The following is a 19055-nucleotide window of genomic DNA, read 5'->3' on the forward strand; positions in this document are numbered from 1 at the left end:
AAAGATCACTCCACGGAGAGAGGACAACCAGGTGTCCATTGTTGCCCTAACCCTGGACCCAGTGGTGGCTGGTGCGGGCACTGGGAGGCACCTTTAGGTATAAATTAGTAGGTGCTTACCTCCCAAAGCGCCACACCTGAAAGCTTTCCCCAGCAGCAGCAGCTGGTGGAGGATCAGCAACGCCACTCGGCTGGCAGAGGCCACTGGTGTGGCCACCAATGGCCTCCATGCATGTGCGGAGGCCGGCTGTGGAGCCGATCCTCTGCCGCAGCGGGTGCTGGGCAGCGCTTCTGGGAAGAGCTTTCAGGTGCGGCAGTACGGGAAACAAAGTAAAGATGTGCCACTGAGTCGGTGTCGACGGCTGGCGCCCACAGAGCCCTGTGGTTGTCTTGGGTAGAATACAGGAGGAGTTTCTCATTGCCTCCTCCCGTGTAGTTTGAGAGGATGCCTTTCAGCATCTTCCTATATCGCTGCTGCCCAATATAAGTGCTTCCCATAGTCTGGGAAAGAGATCAGCAGGGATTCGAACCAGCAACCACTAGTCATGTTTAGCGGGTTCCTCGGTGCGACTCCAAGTTGCTCCGGCTGTGCCAGTCCGGCTGCCGCCCCACCCCACCCCGGCATACCTGTATACTTCCAGGTGACGTCCTCCAAGAGCAGGTTGCTATCTTCAGGCATGTGCTTCTTCAGCCAGGCCCAGCAATGGATCTGCTGGTCTGTGGGAGAAATCATGAAGAAGCTGCAAGACAAACGACACCAAAGCTGTTAAGCACAGGGAAGGGGCAGCAGAGCCGGCCACAGCTGTTTGCACAAGAACAGCCCTGCCGGATCAGGCCCACGGAGGCCCAGCTAGTCCCGCACCCTGTTTCCCACAGTGGCCCGCCAGATGCTGCTGGGGAGCCCACAGGCAAGAGGTGTGTGCCTGCCCTCTCTCCTGCTGTGACTCCCCTGCAACTGGTATTGAGAGGCATCTTGCCTCTGAGATTGGAGATGGACTATAGCCACCAGACTAGCAGCCACTGATAAACCTGTCCTCCTCCATGAATTTGTCTAAGCCCCTTTTCAAGCCATTCAAGCTAGTGGCCATCACCACATCCCGCGGCAGAGAATCCCACAGATCAATTTCCAGATGAGTTTCCAGAAGGGGCACATGACCAAACTAGGCAGCACGCCTGGTCCAAGACTGGGCCTGTATACTTGGCTTTGCAAATGCAAATAGCAGGCAGGGAGATGTGGGGTGGGCAGTACAGTCTGGTCTGGGACCGCAACATGAGAGGTGAGGGACTTGAACTCTTGCCCCCGCCCCCTCCCCTCCCCAGGGTCCCAATCTGGACTGCAGCTGATCTCTGACAAGGGAAGAATACTCCTGTTGGTGTGGAAAGGAAAAACTGTCCTCTGGGACAAAGGGCAGCAACACAAGGAGGGAAGCAGGGAGGTCAGGTCCCTGGAGAACAGCTTGCCACCTGCTGAATCTCGTGAAAAGGAACAGGAGTAGATTCAGGGTGGACAAAGGAAACAACTTCTTCACACAATGCAAGGCATGGCAAGGATTCACAATCTTGGTTCCCCAGATGTTGCCAAACTAAAACTCCCATCGAGCAAAGAAACTCCTCCCTGCCCAGCATTGGCAATTGTGGCTGCGGATGATGGGAGTTGTAGTCCAACATCTGGGGACCCCAGACTGGGAGGCCCTCTCTTATGTAATGAGCAAAGGAACTCCCCCCCACCAGACATCACACCCTCGCCCATCTTTGCAGAGCGATCCGTGCCATCTCTGCTTCCAGGCACATGGCCGGACCAGGCCCTGCACAGTGTGGGGAGTGCAGTGTGAAAGGACCCAGAGCAAGGAGGCAGCGCCAAGTAAGCCAGCGTGCGTGCAAGCAAGCAAGGGGCCCAAGCTGCATGATCCTACCTGCGTTTGTTGATGCGGACCACGCTGCAGTCGTTCTCGTAGCCCCCGCTGTGATTGAGCATCCCCGTGTGCACGATGTGTCCAACTGGTACATCCAGGTCATTGGAGAAGAGATACTGCAGGACCTGCAGGGCCTGGTCCCCCGTGGACTGCAGAGGTGGGGAAAGGGGGAGGCGGGAGGGAGAGGGAGAGAGGCACAGCAGGCTCCAACATCCCCTAGAAGAGATTCCAGCTCTCAATGGGACAGGTAACTCAAGTCATGGGTGTGGGAGGAGGAGAAGTGTCGCCCAAGAGACAGATGGAGTCTTGAAAAAAATATGCAGGAAATCTTTTCTCCAGCGTTCCTGCTAAGAGGGATTTCTAGATGTTGTTGACGACATCTCCCATAATCCCCAAACAAAAGCCACTGCAGCTGGGGATTCTGGGAGGAGTTGTCAACAACATCTGGGAATCCCTCTTAGAGGGAACAGTGCTTTTCTCCCTCTCTTGGAGTTCTAGATTGTTGGGGTCCCCCAATGAAATGGGCAGCAGATTCAAGGCAGGAGGAAAGAAATGCAAAGCCAGAGTTAACTGAGAAGGACAATTACCAGCTTCAGGAGCTGTGCGAAAAGAAGCCTAGGTAGCAGGGGTGATCGTGTCCGGGAGAGAGGAACTGAGCAGGATGGTGCTGTCCTACCCAGCTTTCACACCCAACTTTTTAACGAGGCAGGAGGAAAAGCCACCCCACCCAGTTCCTCTCTAGCAGCCGACGGCTCCCGACTCCTCCCCTCAAGGTTGTTGCTAGCACACGATCAAAAACTGGGAGGGTGTGCAGCTCTCGGAGCTGAGTAGGACACTTGTCCTACCCAATAAACCATCATGTGACCTGCCTTTTTAAAAAAAATTGTTAAATTTATATACCACCTTTTATTAAAAACAAGCCCAAGGCGGTTACTCATTCATCCCCTTCTAACTGAGCAAAGAGGTGCCTTTTTTGAAGTGGTGATTCTCTCTATTGAGCAGGGGGGGAGCAACCGGCCCTCTCCATCCCCAGCACAGCATCCCCCCAGCAGCTGTTGCTGGTGTCTATTTTCTGTCTCTTTTTTAGACTGTAAGGCCTTTGGGGACAGGGAGCCATCTTATTTATTTATAGCTATGTAAACCACTTTGGGAATGTTTGTTGCATATAAATATAAGTCATCATCGTATTCATACCTTGGGTGGTCTGCTTATGAGTCTCACGGCTACAAGACAGGGTAGTGGGCACAGGATCTTCGGCATGCAAAAAGCAGGTGCTTCATCACTGAGCAACGGCCCTCACCTGATCTGCTCATACAATGGCTAAAGCAGGGGTTCTCAAACTAGAGTCCCAGACAGCACTGGAGCGCAGCAACCACCATCCCCAACCTTTGGCCCTGCAGCTGTGGAATATGAGAGCTGTAGTCCATCAACATCTGAGGACCAGGTTTGAGAGTCCTGCTATAAACAACTTTGTGGGCAGGGCAGGGCAGCTGTGTAATCTATGTGGTTGCTAAGAGTCAGCACCGACTTGACAACACTTAATCAATCAGGTAAACTGTGGGACTCCTTGCATAATCTAGCTCAGGGATGGGCAAACCTGGGCTCTCCAGCTGATGTTGAATTACAAATCCCATCATCCCCAGCCTCAATAAATGGGGAGCCAAGGTTGCTAACCCCAGTCCAGCTCCTCTTTTCTCCCTTTCCTACAACATCCCTTTTGGGTAAGTGCTTTTGTTTTGCTTACTTGTGTAAACGGCTATTCTTTTTTTTAGAAAAGGCAACTCAGATATGTTATCCAACGAACTCTGGGAGTCGGACAGGTCACAAGCTTAGAGGTGCTAAGCAGAGCGCATTGGTCGCTTTCCCCGAGCCACACACTTACGCTGATTTCGAACTTGGTGAAGGAGGACATGTCGATGACACACACCGCCTCCTTGCAGCACTTGACCTCTGCCCCCACGATGTCAAACCAGTCTGGTTTGTAGAAGGTCTTGCTCTGGTCTAGGGCCAGCAGATCTAAAGCGGAAGAGGCACGAGGCTTAGCAAGCACGGCCTGGGCGCTGGGCCCTCAGCATCCCAAGGAATAAAAAGTGCTCCTACCTTTCCCAGGCGGCACAAAGAACTTTGCCCTCTCAAAGCCGTGTTTCTCCATCCACCGCGCTCCTTGGGCATCCAGCCGGTCATAGAGAGGTGACGTGCGCAGCTGCCGGCCAGTCTGGAAATCCCAGCGGGGGACTTTCAAGTCATAGATCAGGGCTGGAAGGGTCACACAAAACCACAGAGTCACAGTGCTGGAAGGAACACAAAGCCATTGCCTCTCTAGCCCAACCAGGAGGACCCACACACGATTGCGGCCCTGGAATGTAGGTGTCCCGGTTTAGCAGGAGGAACATAGGCTGCCTTATACTAAGCCCCGCCAGAGCTGTCTTTTTATTCACAATGCATCTCATCTTTCAGTTCTAAGGAATGTACAAGGTGGCTAACAAACGTGGCTCAAAATACCAAAAGAAGAAAATAATAAACGCAAGTACATTCTTACCAAAAGTGCACAATCAGTGAGACAGCAAGGGGAGAGGGCGGGGGAGAGATCAGCCCTGCCGATGCACTGTTTCTTAAAAGCCTTGCTAAAAGTCACCAAGGTACATCCCTGCGGAGGGGGTGCCACCGTTCAGGTTTTTTCGGCGGTGGAATCTCATCTTCATCACCACCTGCCCAAGTCCACAAAGGCAGGAGAGGCTGAGACAGGCCCTCTTGATGCGGCAGGTAGGTTTGACTTACGCATCACTTCCATGACGCGATGGCGGAGGAAAGTGCGGCTGCTCTGCAAAGTGCCAAAGCGCTTCAGGTCCAGTGGCCAGACGTTGTCGGAGGGGTAGCCGTTCACCATCCACTCAGCCAGGTACCTGTGTGGAGAGGGACCAGCAGGGCCTGGCGGTTAGAGGGGCAAGCCGACGGGAGAGCTGCATCCTGACCCAAGGTGGGGATGGAACTGCCACTCCCTTCTCGCTGAAGGGAGAAACCAGGGCCAGGCCAATCCCCATGCTGGGACTGGAGACTACCAGTAGAAATTGCCACTGATAAAAGCTTCGTCCAGGCGAAACGCGTTTGGCCACATCACGAGGTTGATCAGATACAGGCAAAACGATGACCTGACATTTTATCTTTCATTCAAAACATGACATTGCAACTACCTGGGAGCATTTGTGAATGCTTCTCCGACTCATCGATGACATGACTTTGGAAATGAATTACTGGATTTTTATCCTTTCAATTGGACACACAGAGATTATTTTAATTAAAAGTATGATTTCCCATCAACTTTAGTGTGGTACCTAGATATATTGTACTGATTTGTATTCATTATATTTAATATAGTCCAGATAGTTCTTAACCATACAGTTTATTTATTTATTATTATTATTTGTTTACACAGTAAGACAGGTGCTATTGACTGGTTTGTTTTATCCAGAAATCACGTCCTTCCCAAGGAATTTTATTATCAATATTGTTGTTATTATTATAGATATCATCACAAAATATAGGCTGTTCCCCAGTAAAGTTGCTTTTTGTAACTGGCTGATGGTGATTTCTGTGGCCCCGATGGTGTTGAGGTGCTCTTCAAGGTCTTTTGGAATTGCACCCAAGGCGCCAATTACTACTGGGATTATTTTGGTCTTTTTCTGCCACAGCTTTTCAATTTCAATTTGTAGATCTTTGTATTTTGTGATTTTTTCTATTTCTTTTTCTTCTATTCTGCTATCCCCTGGTATTGCTATGTCAATTATTTTAACTTGTTTTTCTTTCTTCTCGACTACAGTGATATCTGGTGTATTGTGTCAGATGTTTGTCTGTTTGTAGTCAGAAGTCCCATAATATTTTTGCATCTTCATTTTCTACCACTTTTTCAATTTTATGGTCCCACCAATGTTTGGCTGGAGGTAGCTTGTATTTTTTTCAGATGTTCCAGTGCATTATTATTAATTAATTATTATTATTATTTCATGTTTACACAGTCAGACAGGTGTTATTGGCTGGTTTGTTTTATCCAGACATCGAGTCCTTCCCAAGGACATGGGATGGCTGAATTTTATTGTCAATTGTTATAGTAATTATAATTGTTATTGTCAATCCCAGTGGTAACTGGTGCCCTGGGTGCAGTCCCAAAAGACCTTGAAGAGCAGCTCAACACCATAGGGGCCACAGAAATCACCATCAGCCAATTACAAAAAGCAGCTTTACTGGGAACAGCCTATATTCTGTGACGAATCTATAACAATTATTATTATTATTATTTCTTGTTTACACAGTCAGACAGGTGTTATTGACTGGTTTGTTTTATCCAGACATCGAGTACTTCCCAAGGACCTGGGATGCCAGAATTTTATTGTCAATTGTTATAGATATCGTTGCAGAATATAGGCTGTTCCCAGTAAAGCTGCTTATTTTATTTATTATTATTATTATTATTATTATTATTATTAAACATTAGCACATAGTATTTGGATTCTTTCTTGATGTCTTGATATTGTCAGATCCAAACAGGGTTTTGTTTTCTGTTGCTTGTATTTCATCCCTGCATGGAGCCCATTGCAGTAGAGTCTGGAGGGTACCAGCATAAGCACTACTGTTCTGAGGTTGTTTATCTCAAGCAACGGGCGCAGCTGGCATATCAGCTGAAACAGACAGAAAGCGCTCTGGCCCTTGTGTGGTGCTGGTGGTGGTACGTGTAGCGCCAGCCTCCGCTACAGAGGATGTCCAGTGCCCCATGGCGCTCCCCCTCTCCCCAGGCAGACAGAGGGAGGCGGGCCACTTACTTGCCTGCTCCCCCGCCAAAGGATGTGCCGGCCGAGTTCATTCCAGCCAGGACGAAGTAGCCCTGCACAGCAGGCGACTCTCCCATGATGCATCGCATGTCTGGAGTGAAGGATTCTGGGCAATTCACCAGCTGCACGATCTCCAGGGCCTCCATTCCCGGCATCCTCCGCAGCAGGGCACTCAGAAGCGGCTCTGTTCCCCGCCGGCCCCACAAGACGAGACAGAGCAATTTAATTTCAAGCAGCCCTTGAGAGGAGGCCTTTCATCTTTTTGTGTGGAGGGGCAACATACTAGGGCGGCTGCCATGACCATAAGCCACGTAGGAGAAGAGTCCTAACCAGTTAGGAACAGAGGAAGCGGCCATATACTGAGTCAGACCCTTGGTCCATCTCACTCAGTATTGTCTTCACAGACTGGCAGCGGCTTCTCCAAGGTAGCAGGCATGAGTCTCTCTCAGCCCTATCTTGGAGATGATGCCAGGGAGGGAACTTGGGATCTTCTGCTCCTCCCAGAGCGGCTCCATCCCCTGAGGGGAATATCTCACAGTGCTCACACTTCTAGTCTCCCATTCAAATGCAACCAGGACAGACCCTGCTAAGCTAAGGGGACAAGTCATGCTTGCAACCTCAAGACCAGCTCTCCTCTTGTTTATGTCTAACACACAGTTGCAACACTGGAGCACGCCCAGCTCCTGAAACTGGCTAGGACTCATCTCCTGCCCAGTATATGGTGGTATGGACTGCCTTCCCGAGTGCAGGGCTCTCAGTCCCTTCTTGCCCGGCCTCACAGTGGCTGCAGCCAGCTTGCCTTTCACTCTGCAGCCTGTACAGCTTTTTGGCTCAGCACTTCCCCTCACACTGCAAGGCCCAGCAAGAACATCGGGGCCACGTGCAATGCCACAGCACTGCCCACAGTGGGTGGAGGGTGTCAGCGAAAAGGGATTTTTCTATGAACCAACTTAAGCACGGGCAGAAAGGAGAAAAGAAGCCCTGCAGTCACCCACCCTGAGCCACTCCAAGGCCTCCCTCAAATGGGCTGCTGAAGTCAACGGGCAGATGTTTCCCCCAAGAAGGGAGCACCGAGAACCCAGGGCATCCACCTTTGCAGCCCCGCCCCCTCAGCCCCCCAGCATACCAAAGTGGTCCCAATCCTCCTGCAGGTTCTGTATCTCCAGCTGGTTCCGGCCCTCGGTGAAGATAGGCTTGGGGTTCTTCTCAAAGCCCCCTGACAGGATGCCCCCCTGCCAGCTGCGGATGTAGATCCGTCCATCAGGGTCCACGATAACTGGAGAGTGGCAGGGAAGAACCATCGCTTGAACCTGGGCAGAGGCTCCCTGCAGGCCCAGCGCTGAGAAGCACCGCCCCAAGTCCCTTTGGGGAGGTGCAGCTGGCCTCTCTTCCAAGGGGGCAGGGGACAGGGAGGAAGAGGGCTGCTGGCCGGGGAGAGGCCAAATGAGGCCTTCCGCTCAGAGGACTGGGCATCCCAACAGGCACAAGCCAGCCGGGATTCTCCCGCTGCCTCTGCTGCTCCCACAACCACCCAGAATCCTCTGCAGACAGAGACATAGGAAGCTGCCTCATACTGAAGCGGAGAGGCAAGCGGAGGAAGGGCCCTCACTTGGTGTGCTGCTGTCCAGCGGCGTCTTCAAGGGCCGTGTCAGGAGGTAGAAGTGTTCACAGGCGTGCAGCGGGATGCTGACCGGCTCCTCGTTGGAAAGGCCCAGCTCGTAAGCCCACTGAAAAACACCGGGGGGGGGGGCGCAATTTAGCACCTACCTCAGCAGCCTGTGGGCAGGCCAGCTGCACCCCCGCGGCACACACTACAAAGCTCAGACGCAGCGCTGCTCTCAGGCGATCTGAACAAGCTATGTAAGGGGCCCTGAACGTTGCTCAGAATAAAAGGACAATAAGCCAGAGATGCTGCAGAAGGGGAGGACAGGATTAGTGGATGGCCACGAGCTTGGGTAGCTTCGAAAGGGGCTTAGACAATTCATGGAGGGCAAGTCTATCCATGGCTACGAGTCTGATGGCGACAGGCCACCTCCAGCCCCAGAGGCAAGATGGAGCAGATCCTCACGCTGTCCTGTTCAAACACAAGGCGGCCCATCTAGTCCAGCATCTTGTTTCCCCCAGTAGGTACGCGCATGCCCTCGCTCCTGCTGTTGCTCCCCTGCAATACTGGTTGCAGGGGAGCAACATCAGGAGCGAGGGCATGCCCGTACCTACTGATGCTGGACTAGATGGGCCGCCTTGTGTTTGAACAGGACAGCGTGAGGGGGTTTTGTTTGGTCATTGGCCATAAATAAAAAAATAACTAGCAGCGTGAGCGGCTGCTGCCAGCTGCAGATTTTTCCAAGGCACTCCCAGAACCATGCTCAGCGAGAGCCAACACACCCCTTCACAACAGCAGAGACACCAGGTGATCAGCACCTGACCTGCCCAGCACAGTTAACGAAATACTGGCACTCGATGGGTCCTCTGTCGGTCTCCACGCCGGCCACGCAGCCCTTCTGGCCCACGACATGGATAACGCTTGTTCGCTCGTGGATCTGGACACCTGGGCAGAGTAGAAGGGGCAGCGGAGGTCAGTGGAGAACCCTGGGCCTCCTGGCACCCTCCCCAAAGAGAAGCTGCTGGCAAGGTCCGTCCACTGCATGTCGTACCTCTCTTGGGCCCTGCCTTCCCTGGCCTAAGTGACGCCATGCAGAAGAGGACAGATTAGCAGAGCGTCAGTGACAATGCCCACAGGCAGAACTGAGAATTTTCAAATATGACAGATACCAATGTGACGAATATTTATATACTGCTTTTCAAAAAGTTCTCAAAGATGTTTACATAGAAAAATAAACGATACATAAATAAGAAGGTCCCCTGTCCCCAAAGGGCTCACAATCTAAAAAAGAAACTCAAGGCAGACCCCAGCCACAGCCACTGGAGGGATGCTGTGCTGGGGATGGAGAGGGCCAGGTGCTCTTCCCCTGCTCAGTCAAGAGAATCACCACTTTGAAAAGGTGCCTCCTTGCTCAGCACTAAAAAAAGGTGCCTCTTTGATCAGTTAGCAGGGGACTAATTGATAAATAAATATACTAAGCCGTAAAATGGGAGCAACTAGGAGCTCCTGCACTGAGTGCTTAGCAGGGAAAAGGCAGTCCAGGCCCCTCCGTTTGGCCAACCCTCCAGCAGCGCAGCTGACAAAGACGCGCCAGGAGACCGTTCCAGGGACGTACCGTTCCGGGAGGCAGCTGTGGCCAGAGCGAGGGTCACGTCAGCAGAGGAAACCACAGCGTCTTCCGGCACGTACATGGCCCCCACCAGGTCGTGAATGTTGATCATCGGGTGAAGCTGCTCCACCCTCTTTGGAGGGATGAGCTCGCAGGGGATCCCCATGACCCTGTCACCGAACACACACAGCGGAGGCTAGTCAGCAGCTGCTCCGGAAAAGCCGGCACATGCATTACGCGCCTCACCCTCCACATACTTGAGCCGCGAGGCGATGCGCTTGAGGGAGATCAGCCGGTCTTGCGTCTGAGCGAGCGAGATAGAGCCGGTCCTCGCATAACCTGGAATGAGATCCGGCATCCGTTAGGGCTGGAGAGAGTTCCAAAAGGGCTGCATTTCCAAGGGCTAGAAACCATCAATATTATGTGTTTCTGAACCTTCTGGGCAGTTCCGCAAGATTGCACTCATTCTGCAGAATTTATTCGGGTTTTGCTACTTATGGGGAAGTGCAAAGAGCTACTGCATGATACCTGAGCCTCCAGCCATTAGGAACATAGGAAGCTGCCTTCTACCGGGTCAGGCCCTTGGTCCATCTAGCTCAGTATTGCCTACATTGACTGGCAGCGGCTTCTCCAAGGTTGCAGGCAGGAGTTGCTCCTGGCCTGAAGATTATCTGGAGATTTTCCCAGGGATTGGACCTGGGAGCGTCTGCCTGCAGATCTGATACTCTTCTATTGAGCTATCGCCCCATCGCTAAGGGGCATATCTTAGAGCAGGCAGCACTCTTATGAAGCCATCCATCCAAATGCAAACCAAGACAAACCTTCTGAACCTTCTAGAGAGAACCCATTCTGCAAGCTGGGACCTACCCAGGAGTCACTCCCAGCCAGGGTGGATAAAAATCAATGGTGTTTTTTTTAAAAGAAAAAAATCTTTTTTAAATTTAAATAGGATTTTTTAAATTTAAATCGGATTTTTAAATAAAATGCTGTTTGAGGGAAAAATCTATCCACATATAGTTTTCTATTGAAGATACATTATAGTCCAAAGGTTATTCATCATGAAATAAGGATTAGTTTTTAATTATGTAGCATGAAGCTGTATATATGCAATGTTTAAATTTTTTGGTAAACGAATTCCATTAATCCATTCACAATGTCATGCTCTTCCAAAGATTTCTGTAAGATTATTTTGGGCAATTTTTCTATCTAGAAGAACACCACAAATGAAACCTTCATCTGGTTGTAAATATTAAGATTATACCAACAAGAATGAGCCTTTATGTAAAAAACCATGACTTGAATCTAGTCTTACTGCCCAGTGATTTAAATCAATTTGATTTAAATCAAATCCACCCTGCTCCCAGCTCTGTCTTGGAGATGCTTCCAGGGATTGAACCAGGGACCTTCTGCATTCAAGCAGGCAAAGGCTCTTCCACTGAGCTACAGCCCCATCCTGAGGGGAGTATCTTGCAGTGCTCACATGCAGTCTCCCATCCAAAAGCAATCCAGAGCAGACCCTGCTTAGCAAAGGGGACAGTCCATGCTGGCTACTGCAAGACCAGCAATTCTCCCTCTGTGACTCGGGATGCTGGGAACCCTGGCTCTAAGGGATGGATCCGGTTTGAGTGAGCCAATCAACACTGTTCACTCGGTCGGGCTGCTGCCACTAACTTCGTACGCAGCTAAATGCCATGGATGATTATTCTGCAGTTGGCTGAGGCTGCCTGCTGCTGACCGGGTGGTACTGAACTGAGAAGCAAATCTGCACAATTCAGGCCTGCAAACTGCTTCAAGCAACAAAGATCCCTGCAAGCACCCGATCTGCAAGCACTGCAGTATTCCCTCTAACAGGGATTCCCAGATGTTGTTGACTACAACTCCCAGAACCCCCAGCTGCAATGACTGTTGCTTGGGAATTCTGGGAGTTGTAGTCAACAACATCTGGGAATCCCTGTTAGAGGGAACACTGAAGCACTGCCCGCCCCCCCCTTACCAGTTTTGATCCCCGTCTCTTGCTCAAGTTGCTGATACAGCTTGTTTGAGTAGTCTGCCATCTTCAGCTCAATGGAGAGGTGCCGCGCCGTGCTTACCATCCCTGCACAAAACCTGGTGGAGCCAGCAGCCAGCCTGGAAGAGGAAAACCCAGAAAGGCCCTTGGGAACCACCTCAGTGTGAGGATGGGTCACGGCCCAGTGGAAGAACATCTGCTTTTATCACAGTTCATATGGCTGAGAAAAACATGAAATGTATAAGATGCCTGTAGTGATCAGCCATCCCTCCCGCTAAAGAGTTAATCAGAAGCGAACCCTGTCCTGACTGACAGGCTGGTGTACTCCAGGGCTCAACCAATCAGCACACCAGGTGAGTGGGACCTAGAGAGCTGTTGGGAGGAAGAAGGCAGTTCTTTGTGAGAGAAGGACATGTGGCCAGGAAGGATGGCTGCAGGAACATGACTCTGTAGGTCCTGGAAAGCCAGGAGGGCAGGAAGCTTGAATTCTCCTCTGGAGTTTGGTGAGTTCAAGACAAAGGAAGCCTGTGTGGAGTGATCCTTGAACATAGACATGAAGCTGCCTTTTACTGGCGTGGCCTCTGCTGCATCTGGTTTGTGAAACTTCTGCCTGCAGCAAACCTGGGGCCTTCTGCATGTAAGCAGATGCTCCACCACTGAGCTATGGCCCCTTGTAGTCAGACCCTTGGTCCATCTAGCTCAGTACTGCCTACACTGACTGGCAGACAATACTGAGCTAGATGGACCAGATTGATCACATAGTGACATCCACTTTCAATGACTATGAAAGCAAGATGACTTAGGAACACAGGGGGCTGCCTTATACGGAGTCAGACCATTAGTCTGTCTAGCTCAGTATTGTCTGCACTGACTGGCAGTGGCCTTTCATGGTTTCAGGCAGGAGTCTCTCCCAGCCCTACCTGGAGTTGTTGCCAGGGAATGAACCTTGGGCCTTCTGCATGCTCTTCTGCTGAGCCACAGCTTCATCCCCCCCAAGGGGAATATCTTACAGCACTCACATGCAGCCACCCATCCAAATGCAAACCAAGACAACCCCTGCTTAGCAACAGGGGCCATTCATGCTCGCTCCTGCAAGGCCAGCTCTCCACCCTGACCGGCTCCCCACAGCTCAGAGCACTACTAAGCTGTTCTGCTGCAAGGAATATTTTTAGCCGTGTGCTGACAAGAGGCCAGCTCTGCCCAACTTGCCAGACACTGCAAGGGGAAGCAGAGAGGCACAAGGTGGACGGCGCCTGGCCGGCCATCGAGGAATATCAAAGCAGCAAGGGCAACACCAAGGGCAAGCACTTGTCCTTGAATTCCACACCTTCGGTGAGAGAAACGTAAAGGCATTCTCGGGAGTCCTAAAGACTAACTTGGGAAACCCACGGATTATCCGTGTCCTCCGCTGACAACCAAGCTGTTCTGCGAGGAACCAGAAATGCTTTTGTGCAGGAGTCACCACTTCTCTTTAGAATCAAGAACCTTTTGAGCATGTGATCGCTCCAGACACAAAGAGTTACGGTTGCTCCGTGTCCTTCCTTAGGGGCTTGAAAAGTAACAATGGGCAGGCAATCACTGGGGATACTTTCAAGATATACAATTGCTTGCTTGGAACAAGAATCTGGACCCCACCCCCTTCCTCCTCTGTCACCTACAGAGGCAAAATCACTCCAGCATGTTCCAAGCAAAAGCGGGTCATCCTAACAAGACCGGGGTGGGGGGGGTGAGGCACAGCTGTCTCTGGCTCCCAACAGCTCAGTTCAGTTTAGTTTATTTATGTTCGCTGACCAGAGAAATATATACATACAGCTCAAACAGTAACAATAGCTAACCCTGCTAATCTGTAGACCTTAGGAAGTCCCGCTATATAGATACACTCTTACTTCGAATTCTAACGGCAATAAGACAGAACTTAGCAACTGCATAAGTAATTTTCTCATCACGATCAGATAAAAGAGAGCTAACACAGGATTCATCCAGGCAGCCAAGGTAATTTGCTAGGTTTACCCTAGCAAATGAGCTCACTATGAGTTCATAGCGAGTGTCCCTGTAGAAACGACAGTACAGTAGCACATGCGGTAGTGACTCAATAGTACCTGCCTTGCAAGGACACAACCGCTACGAATAAGGGACTTTTTTGATCTTGCCTTCAAACATAGCAGAAGGTAAAACATCACAGTGTGCAAGTGTGAAGGCTCTGCAGTGTTTTGCTACTGTAAGATTATCAAAGTAATTAAAGTAAGTAAAGTTGTGCCCTCGAGTCGGTGTGACCCCTGGCGACCACAGAGCCATGTGGTTTTCTTTGGTAGAATACAGGAGGGGTTGGCCATTGTCGTCAATATGAGATGATGCCTTTTAGCATCTTCCTATATCGCTGCTGGCCAATACAGATGTTTCGCATAGTCCGGGAAACATACCAGCGGGGATTTGAACCAGCAACCCCTTGCTCCCTAGGCAAGTTATTTCCCCACTGCACCAGCAGGTTTCATATTCAATAGTTGGCTCCCTGACATTAACCTCCTGGATATAAAACTTCTATCGGATTGCCACGCTACGTCACAAATTCTTTGGGAGAGCGCCAGGCTAGCTTGATCAAGACTCATAGCCAACAATGACTGTGAAGCAAACCCATAAGAAAACAATTTCCTTTTCCATTCTGTTTCCCAGCAGCTCTGGTTGCTCCTCTTTCACCCATCCCGCCCCAGGGTTTAAGAGAGCTGTGCTGCCGGAAGACCGGCCATTTGTGGACTCAGCCTGCAGAGCTCTACCTGATGAACGGGCAACCTACAGGCAGCGCCATTCTTGTTAACAAGGGGAAAGGGCAAAATGGGAAAGAGAGCAGCAACCAGCGGCAGTTGTGTCTCGTTGGGCGCCCCCGTGGCTCCGAGTAAATTAATCTGAAAAGAACAGCTGTCCTAGGCAGAGCTCTGGGTGCCAAATCGGCAGGGATGAGAGGCAGGCTGCACAATTCCTGCAGATGTGGGACTACAACTCCCACAATCCCCACTGGCCACTTTCTGGCAGAAGCTGAAGACTGGGAAGAGGTAAGCCATGGAATGGGGAACCCAGAGGCAACATGGTGGTGGTGATCAGAGAAACTAAAATACTAGGCTAGAGAGCAACACCCCGAGTAGTAAGAAGTGGTACGATTCCTGAAGAGATCTACCACAAAGGCCTTTTCTGAACATGGAGATCTATTCTTAGCTTGGATCCTACTGTTAGGTAGTGAGCAGCTGTGTGGACATTCTGCCTTTGCTTCAAGCCGTCTTCCAAGGCATTTTTGTACAGTTCCACAGTGCCAAGAGAGCACTGCACTGCCAAAAACCAGAGATTTCGCTTGAGCAGGGTGGGCAGGGGAGAGACAGTATCACCTTTACCTGCCCTGCTCCAGTAAGACGATGTCATTCCATCCTAGCTTGGAGAGGTGATAGGCCACTGACGTGCCCATTATTCCACCCCCGCAGATGACCACCTGGGCTTGTGCTGGCAGGGGGGTCAGGTGAGGCTCTGCTCCGCTGGTACTGCTGTGGCGGGCGCCGGAGAGGCTCCTCCATCCTGGGCTGGCTCTTTGCCACTGGACATCCGACAACAGCCGGAGGAACATCTTGACAAGGGCCCTTCAAGTCTCTCCAGAGCCCCAGGGCTGCTGCTGAAAAATACATGCATCCCCTTCATCATGCAAGATCTTTGCAGGAATCTTCAAACACGGTAGACAGATTATCTGATCATACCATTGCGTACTGCTATTTTATTTATTTATTTATTTATTCGATTTCTGTACCGCCCTTCCAAAAAATGGCTCAGGGCGGTTTACACAGAGAAATAATAAATAAATAAAGATGGCTCCCTGTCCCCAAAGGGCTCACTATCTAAAAAGAAACACAAGACAGACCCCAGCAACAGTCACTGAAGGGATGTTGGGCTGGAGGTGGATAGGGCCAGCTACTCTCCCCCTGCTAAATAAAAAGAATCACCACGTTAAAAGGTGCCTCTTTGCCAAGGAAGTAACTAGAACTTAATAACACTGAAAAGCAAAACTGGCACATCCAGAGGTGCTTTTACTTTAGGATCAAAGTCCAGGGCCTCCACACCCCCTGGGGGGCCCCAAATCCTCTTTAGGCTGTCATGGGTGTTGTGGTTTGTGCCCTCAAGAACCTACATGTTAAAAAATGATGCTTGACTTGCAGCGGGGGCTCCAAAGGCCTTTAGGTCCAGGCTCCAAAAATACCTAGGTGCACCTCTGGGCACATCATATGCCTCTTAAATGCTAATAAAATGCAGAGCAATAAATTATGAACAATAACATTGTATTTAAAATATTTATTTCTTCACTGAGAAAGCAGATGAAAAATGACTTTTGCTTAAATGGAATATCTGAATGTTAAAAGTCAGCAACAGTTTCTGTAAGGTTTTCATGGCAGAAGACACTGCACTGGAACACAGGAAGCTGCCTTATACGGAGTCAGATCATTGATCCATCTAGCGCAGGACTGTCTACACTGACTGGCAGCAGCTTCTCCAAAGTTTCAGGCAGGAGTCTTTCCCAGCCCTTTCTGGAGATCCTGCCAAGGATTGAACCTGGGACCTTCTGCATGCAAGCAGACGCTCTACCACTGAGGCCGTAGCCCCATCCCTTAAGGGGAATACCTTACAGCAGACCGTGCTCACATGTAGTCGACCAGCCAAATGCAAACCAAGGCAAAGGGGGCATTCATGCTTGCTACTGCAAGACCAGCTCTCGGCCTTTGGTTCCGTGCCATACATAAATACATTTTTAAAAGAGGGCAATAGAGAAGAACGAGTCAGGGCTGAATGGTAACTCCAGCACTAGAAAACAAATATGGGTGATGCTAGGTTACAGCAGACCCTTTAACAAGCAAAACGTAGCAGCTTCCAAACCAGCTGACTCTTAGGTAAAGGTAAAGTGTGCCGTCGAGTCTGTGTCGACTCCTGGCACCCACAGAGCCCTGTGGTTGTCTTTGGTAGAATACAGGAAGAGTTTACCATTGCCCCCTCCCACGCAGTATGAGATGATGCCTTTCAGCACCTTCCTATATCACTGCTGATGCCCAATGTAGCTGTTTCATACCAGCAGGGATTCAAACCAGCAGCCTTTGGCTTCCTAATCAAGTCATTTCCCCACTGCACCATTAGGTGGCTAGCTAACTCTTGCTTTCTCCTTTTTACCAGGACCTGACCAGTGTTCCCTCTAACAGGGATTCCAAGATGTTGTTGACTATAACTCCCATAACCACCTTCCAAAGGGCACTGTAGCTGGGGATGCTGGGAGTTGAAGTCAACATCTGGAAATCCCTGTTACAGAGAACAGTAGACCTAACAATGCCCAGGTGCAAGGGAGCCATGGCGCCAAGGAATTTAACCATGGTGCCTACACTAAGACATTCAGAGCTATTTGATCAATCATTCTGTGTCCCAGACAGCCCTATTTCTGTTCTAAGGATGTTACCTGTAAAGAGAATAAAGAGAAACCCCATTTACCCCCTCCCCACCCCTGCACCTGAAATGTCGGTCACCAAGTCCAGTAAGTCTTTTGCCTGGCCACTAAGTCCATTGCCTGGCTTCTAAATTCTCCTGATCCAAATAAATTTTGTCAAAAACCTTTTACCACATATAATATTGCACCAAATTGGTGGATGGAACTTTCTTCAGCCACCCTTGAACACTGAGCTTTAGAATAATTTGAACTTTAGATCAGACCACCTTTTCAAGTGGTGGCTCTCTTACATATCGCCTTGTGCAACTTCCATTTCACACTGCAAGTTCCACAAGGACAAGGAGCCATCTTCAGACCCTCTTCTAGAACACAGTCTGGGAATCACTCCTGCTAACTGGGCCAAGAGGCACCTTTTCAACTGGTGCTCCCCTTATATTTAGCAGGGGAGAACAACTACCCCCATCCAGCCCAGCACAACACCCCTTCCAGCAGCTGTTGCTGGGTCTCCCTTCTGCTTTTTTTTTAGATTGATTCCTTGTTCTAAAAAGGGGCTCCCTGTTATCTCTGCTAACTGGGCAAAGCAGCACCCTTCAAAGCGGGGGGATCCCTTATATTCCCCAGAGGGAAAGCAATTGCCCCTATCCAACCCCAGAACAGCATCCCTTCCAGGCAATAACTATTATTGATGTTTCTTCTTATACTATAAGCCCCTTTAGGACCAAGCTAGTTAATATTTATTAATTCATAATATTATATTATATTATAAAATAATATATTAATATAAATCCCATACTAATTGCACAAAGAGGTACTTTTAAAAGAGAACCCTTTAAAGTGAATCCATTATTGAGCAGGAGAGCAACTGGCCCTATCCATCCTCAGCACAGCATCCCTCCAGTGGCTGTTGCTGGGGTCTATCTTATGCTTCTTTTCTAGATTGTGAGCTCTTTGAGAACAGAGAACCATATTATTTCTTTATTTATACTGAAGTAAACTGCTTTTGTAACTTTCATTAAAAAGTGGTATATAAATATTGCTGGTGTTCGTATATAAACATATTTTAAATAAGGAATTATTACCCAGAGAATTTTGGTCCCAGAGGCAAACCTACTGCACTACTCAAGACAGACACGACTGCATGGAGAGCAGTCAGTGGACCCCAAAGCTCACAGCAGATCCTGACGAGCTGGGGGTAAAGAGGAAGAAAAAAATATTCAGAGCCAAGCAACAGAGATGCTAAAAATGACCCAGAATACTAAACCTGGAATAATCACCATTCTGCCATAATTTGCAGAAGTGCTTTGGACCATCTTTGCACAACCACCCTGCAAGGTAGGCCACCTTCACTGCCAATAGGTAGGCAAGGCTCCCTCCCATTGGCTCAGCGCCTGACACTGCCCTATAGTCGCAGGGGCACGCCGTGGCCCCGCCCCTGGGGACTCATTTGCATGCCGAGGCAACGCCCCCCCTTCCCAGGCACGGGGGCGGGGCGGGGCGGGGCGTGGAGGGAGATGGGGCCGCGCGGGGGCAGCCACCTCACCTGCGCGGACCCCGCGCCGGCCGCGACCTTCTTCCTTCTTCCGTCCCTCGGTTTCCCGCCTGCGCTTTACGACATCGGCGCGCCAGCTGCCGTACGTCCATG

The 19055-nt window shown here is 50.2% G+C and overlaps 1 protein-coding gene across 5 annotated transcripts in view; it reads right to left on the minus strand.

Annotated features, from left to right (window-relative positions):
• PDPR (pyruvate dehydrogenase phosphatase regulatory subunit) overlaps positions 1–19055 on the minus strand; it is a 28670-nt gene extending 9615 nt beyond the window's left edge. Inside the window, exons 1-15 of one of the 5 annotated variants that reach the window (XM_053271313.1) lie at positions 18954–19055; positions 18493–18599; positions 15336–15604; positions 11941–12074; positions 10205–10286; positions 9954–10117; positions 9162–9283; positions 8345–8462; positions 7862–8011; positions 6727–6919; positions 4691–4815; positions 4013–4168; positions 3795–3928; positions 1913–2061; positions 627–739 (exon numbers count right to left, since the gene is read on the minus strand). In XM_053271313.1, the coding sequence (XP_053127288.1) occupies positions 627–739; positions 1913–2061; positions 3795–3928; positions 4013–4168; positions 4691–4815; positions 6727–6919; positions 7862–8011; positions 8345–8462; positions 9162–9283; positions 9954–10117; positions 10205–10286; positions 11941–12074; positions 15336–15562 (1867 nt within the window). In that variant the 5' untranslated portion in view covers positions 15563–15604; positions 18493–18599; positions 18954–19055. Of the gene's footprint in view, positions 1–626; positions 740–1912; positions 2062–3794; positions 3929–4012; positions 4169–4690; positions 4816–6726; positions 6920–7861; positions 8012–8344; positions 8463–9161; positions 9284–9953; positions 10118–10204; positions 10287–11940; positions 12075–15335; positions 15608–18492; positions 18600–18953 lie in introns of those variants that run through there. The other 4 variants (XM_053271310.1, XM_053271314.1, XM_053271311.1 and 1 more) reach the window with 4 other exon arrangements.

The sequence above is a fragment of the Hemicordylus capensis genome, chromosome 9, assembly GCF_027244095.1.
Source record: "Hemicordylus capensis ecotype Gifberg chromosome 9, rHemCap1.1.pri, whole genome shotgun sequence".
In the NCBI taxonomy this organism is placed as follows: domain Eukaryota; kingdom Metazoa; phylum Chordata; class Lepidosauria; order Squamata; family Cordylidae; genus Hemicordylus; species Hemicordylus capensis.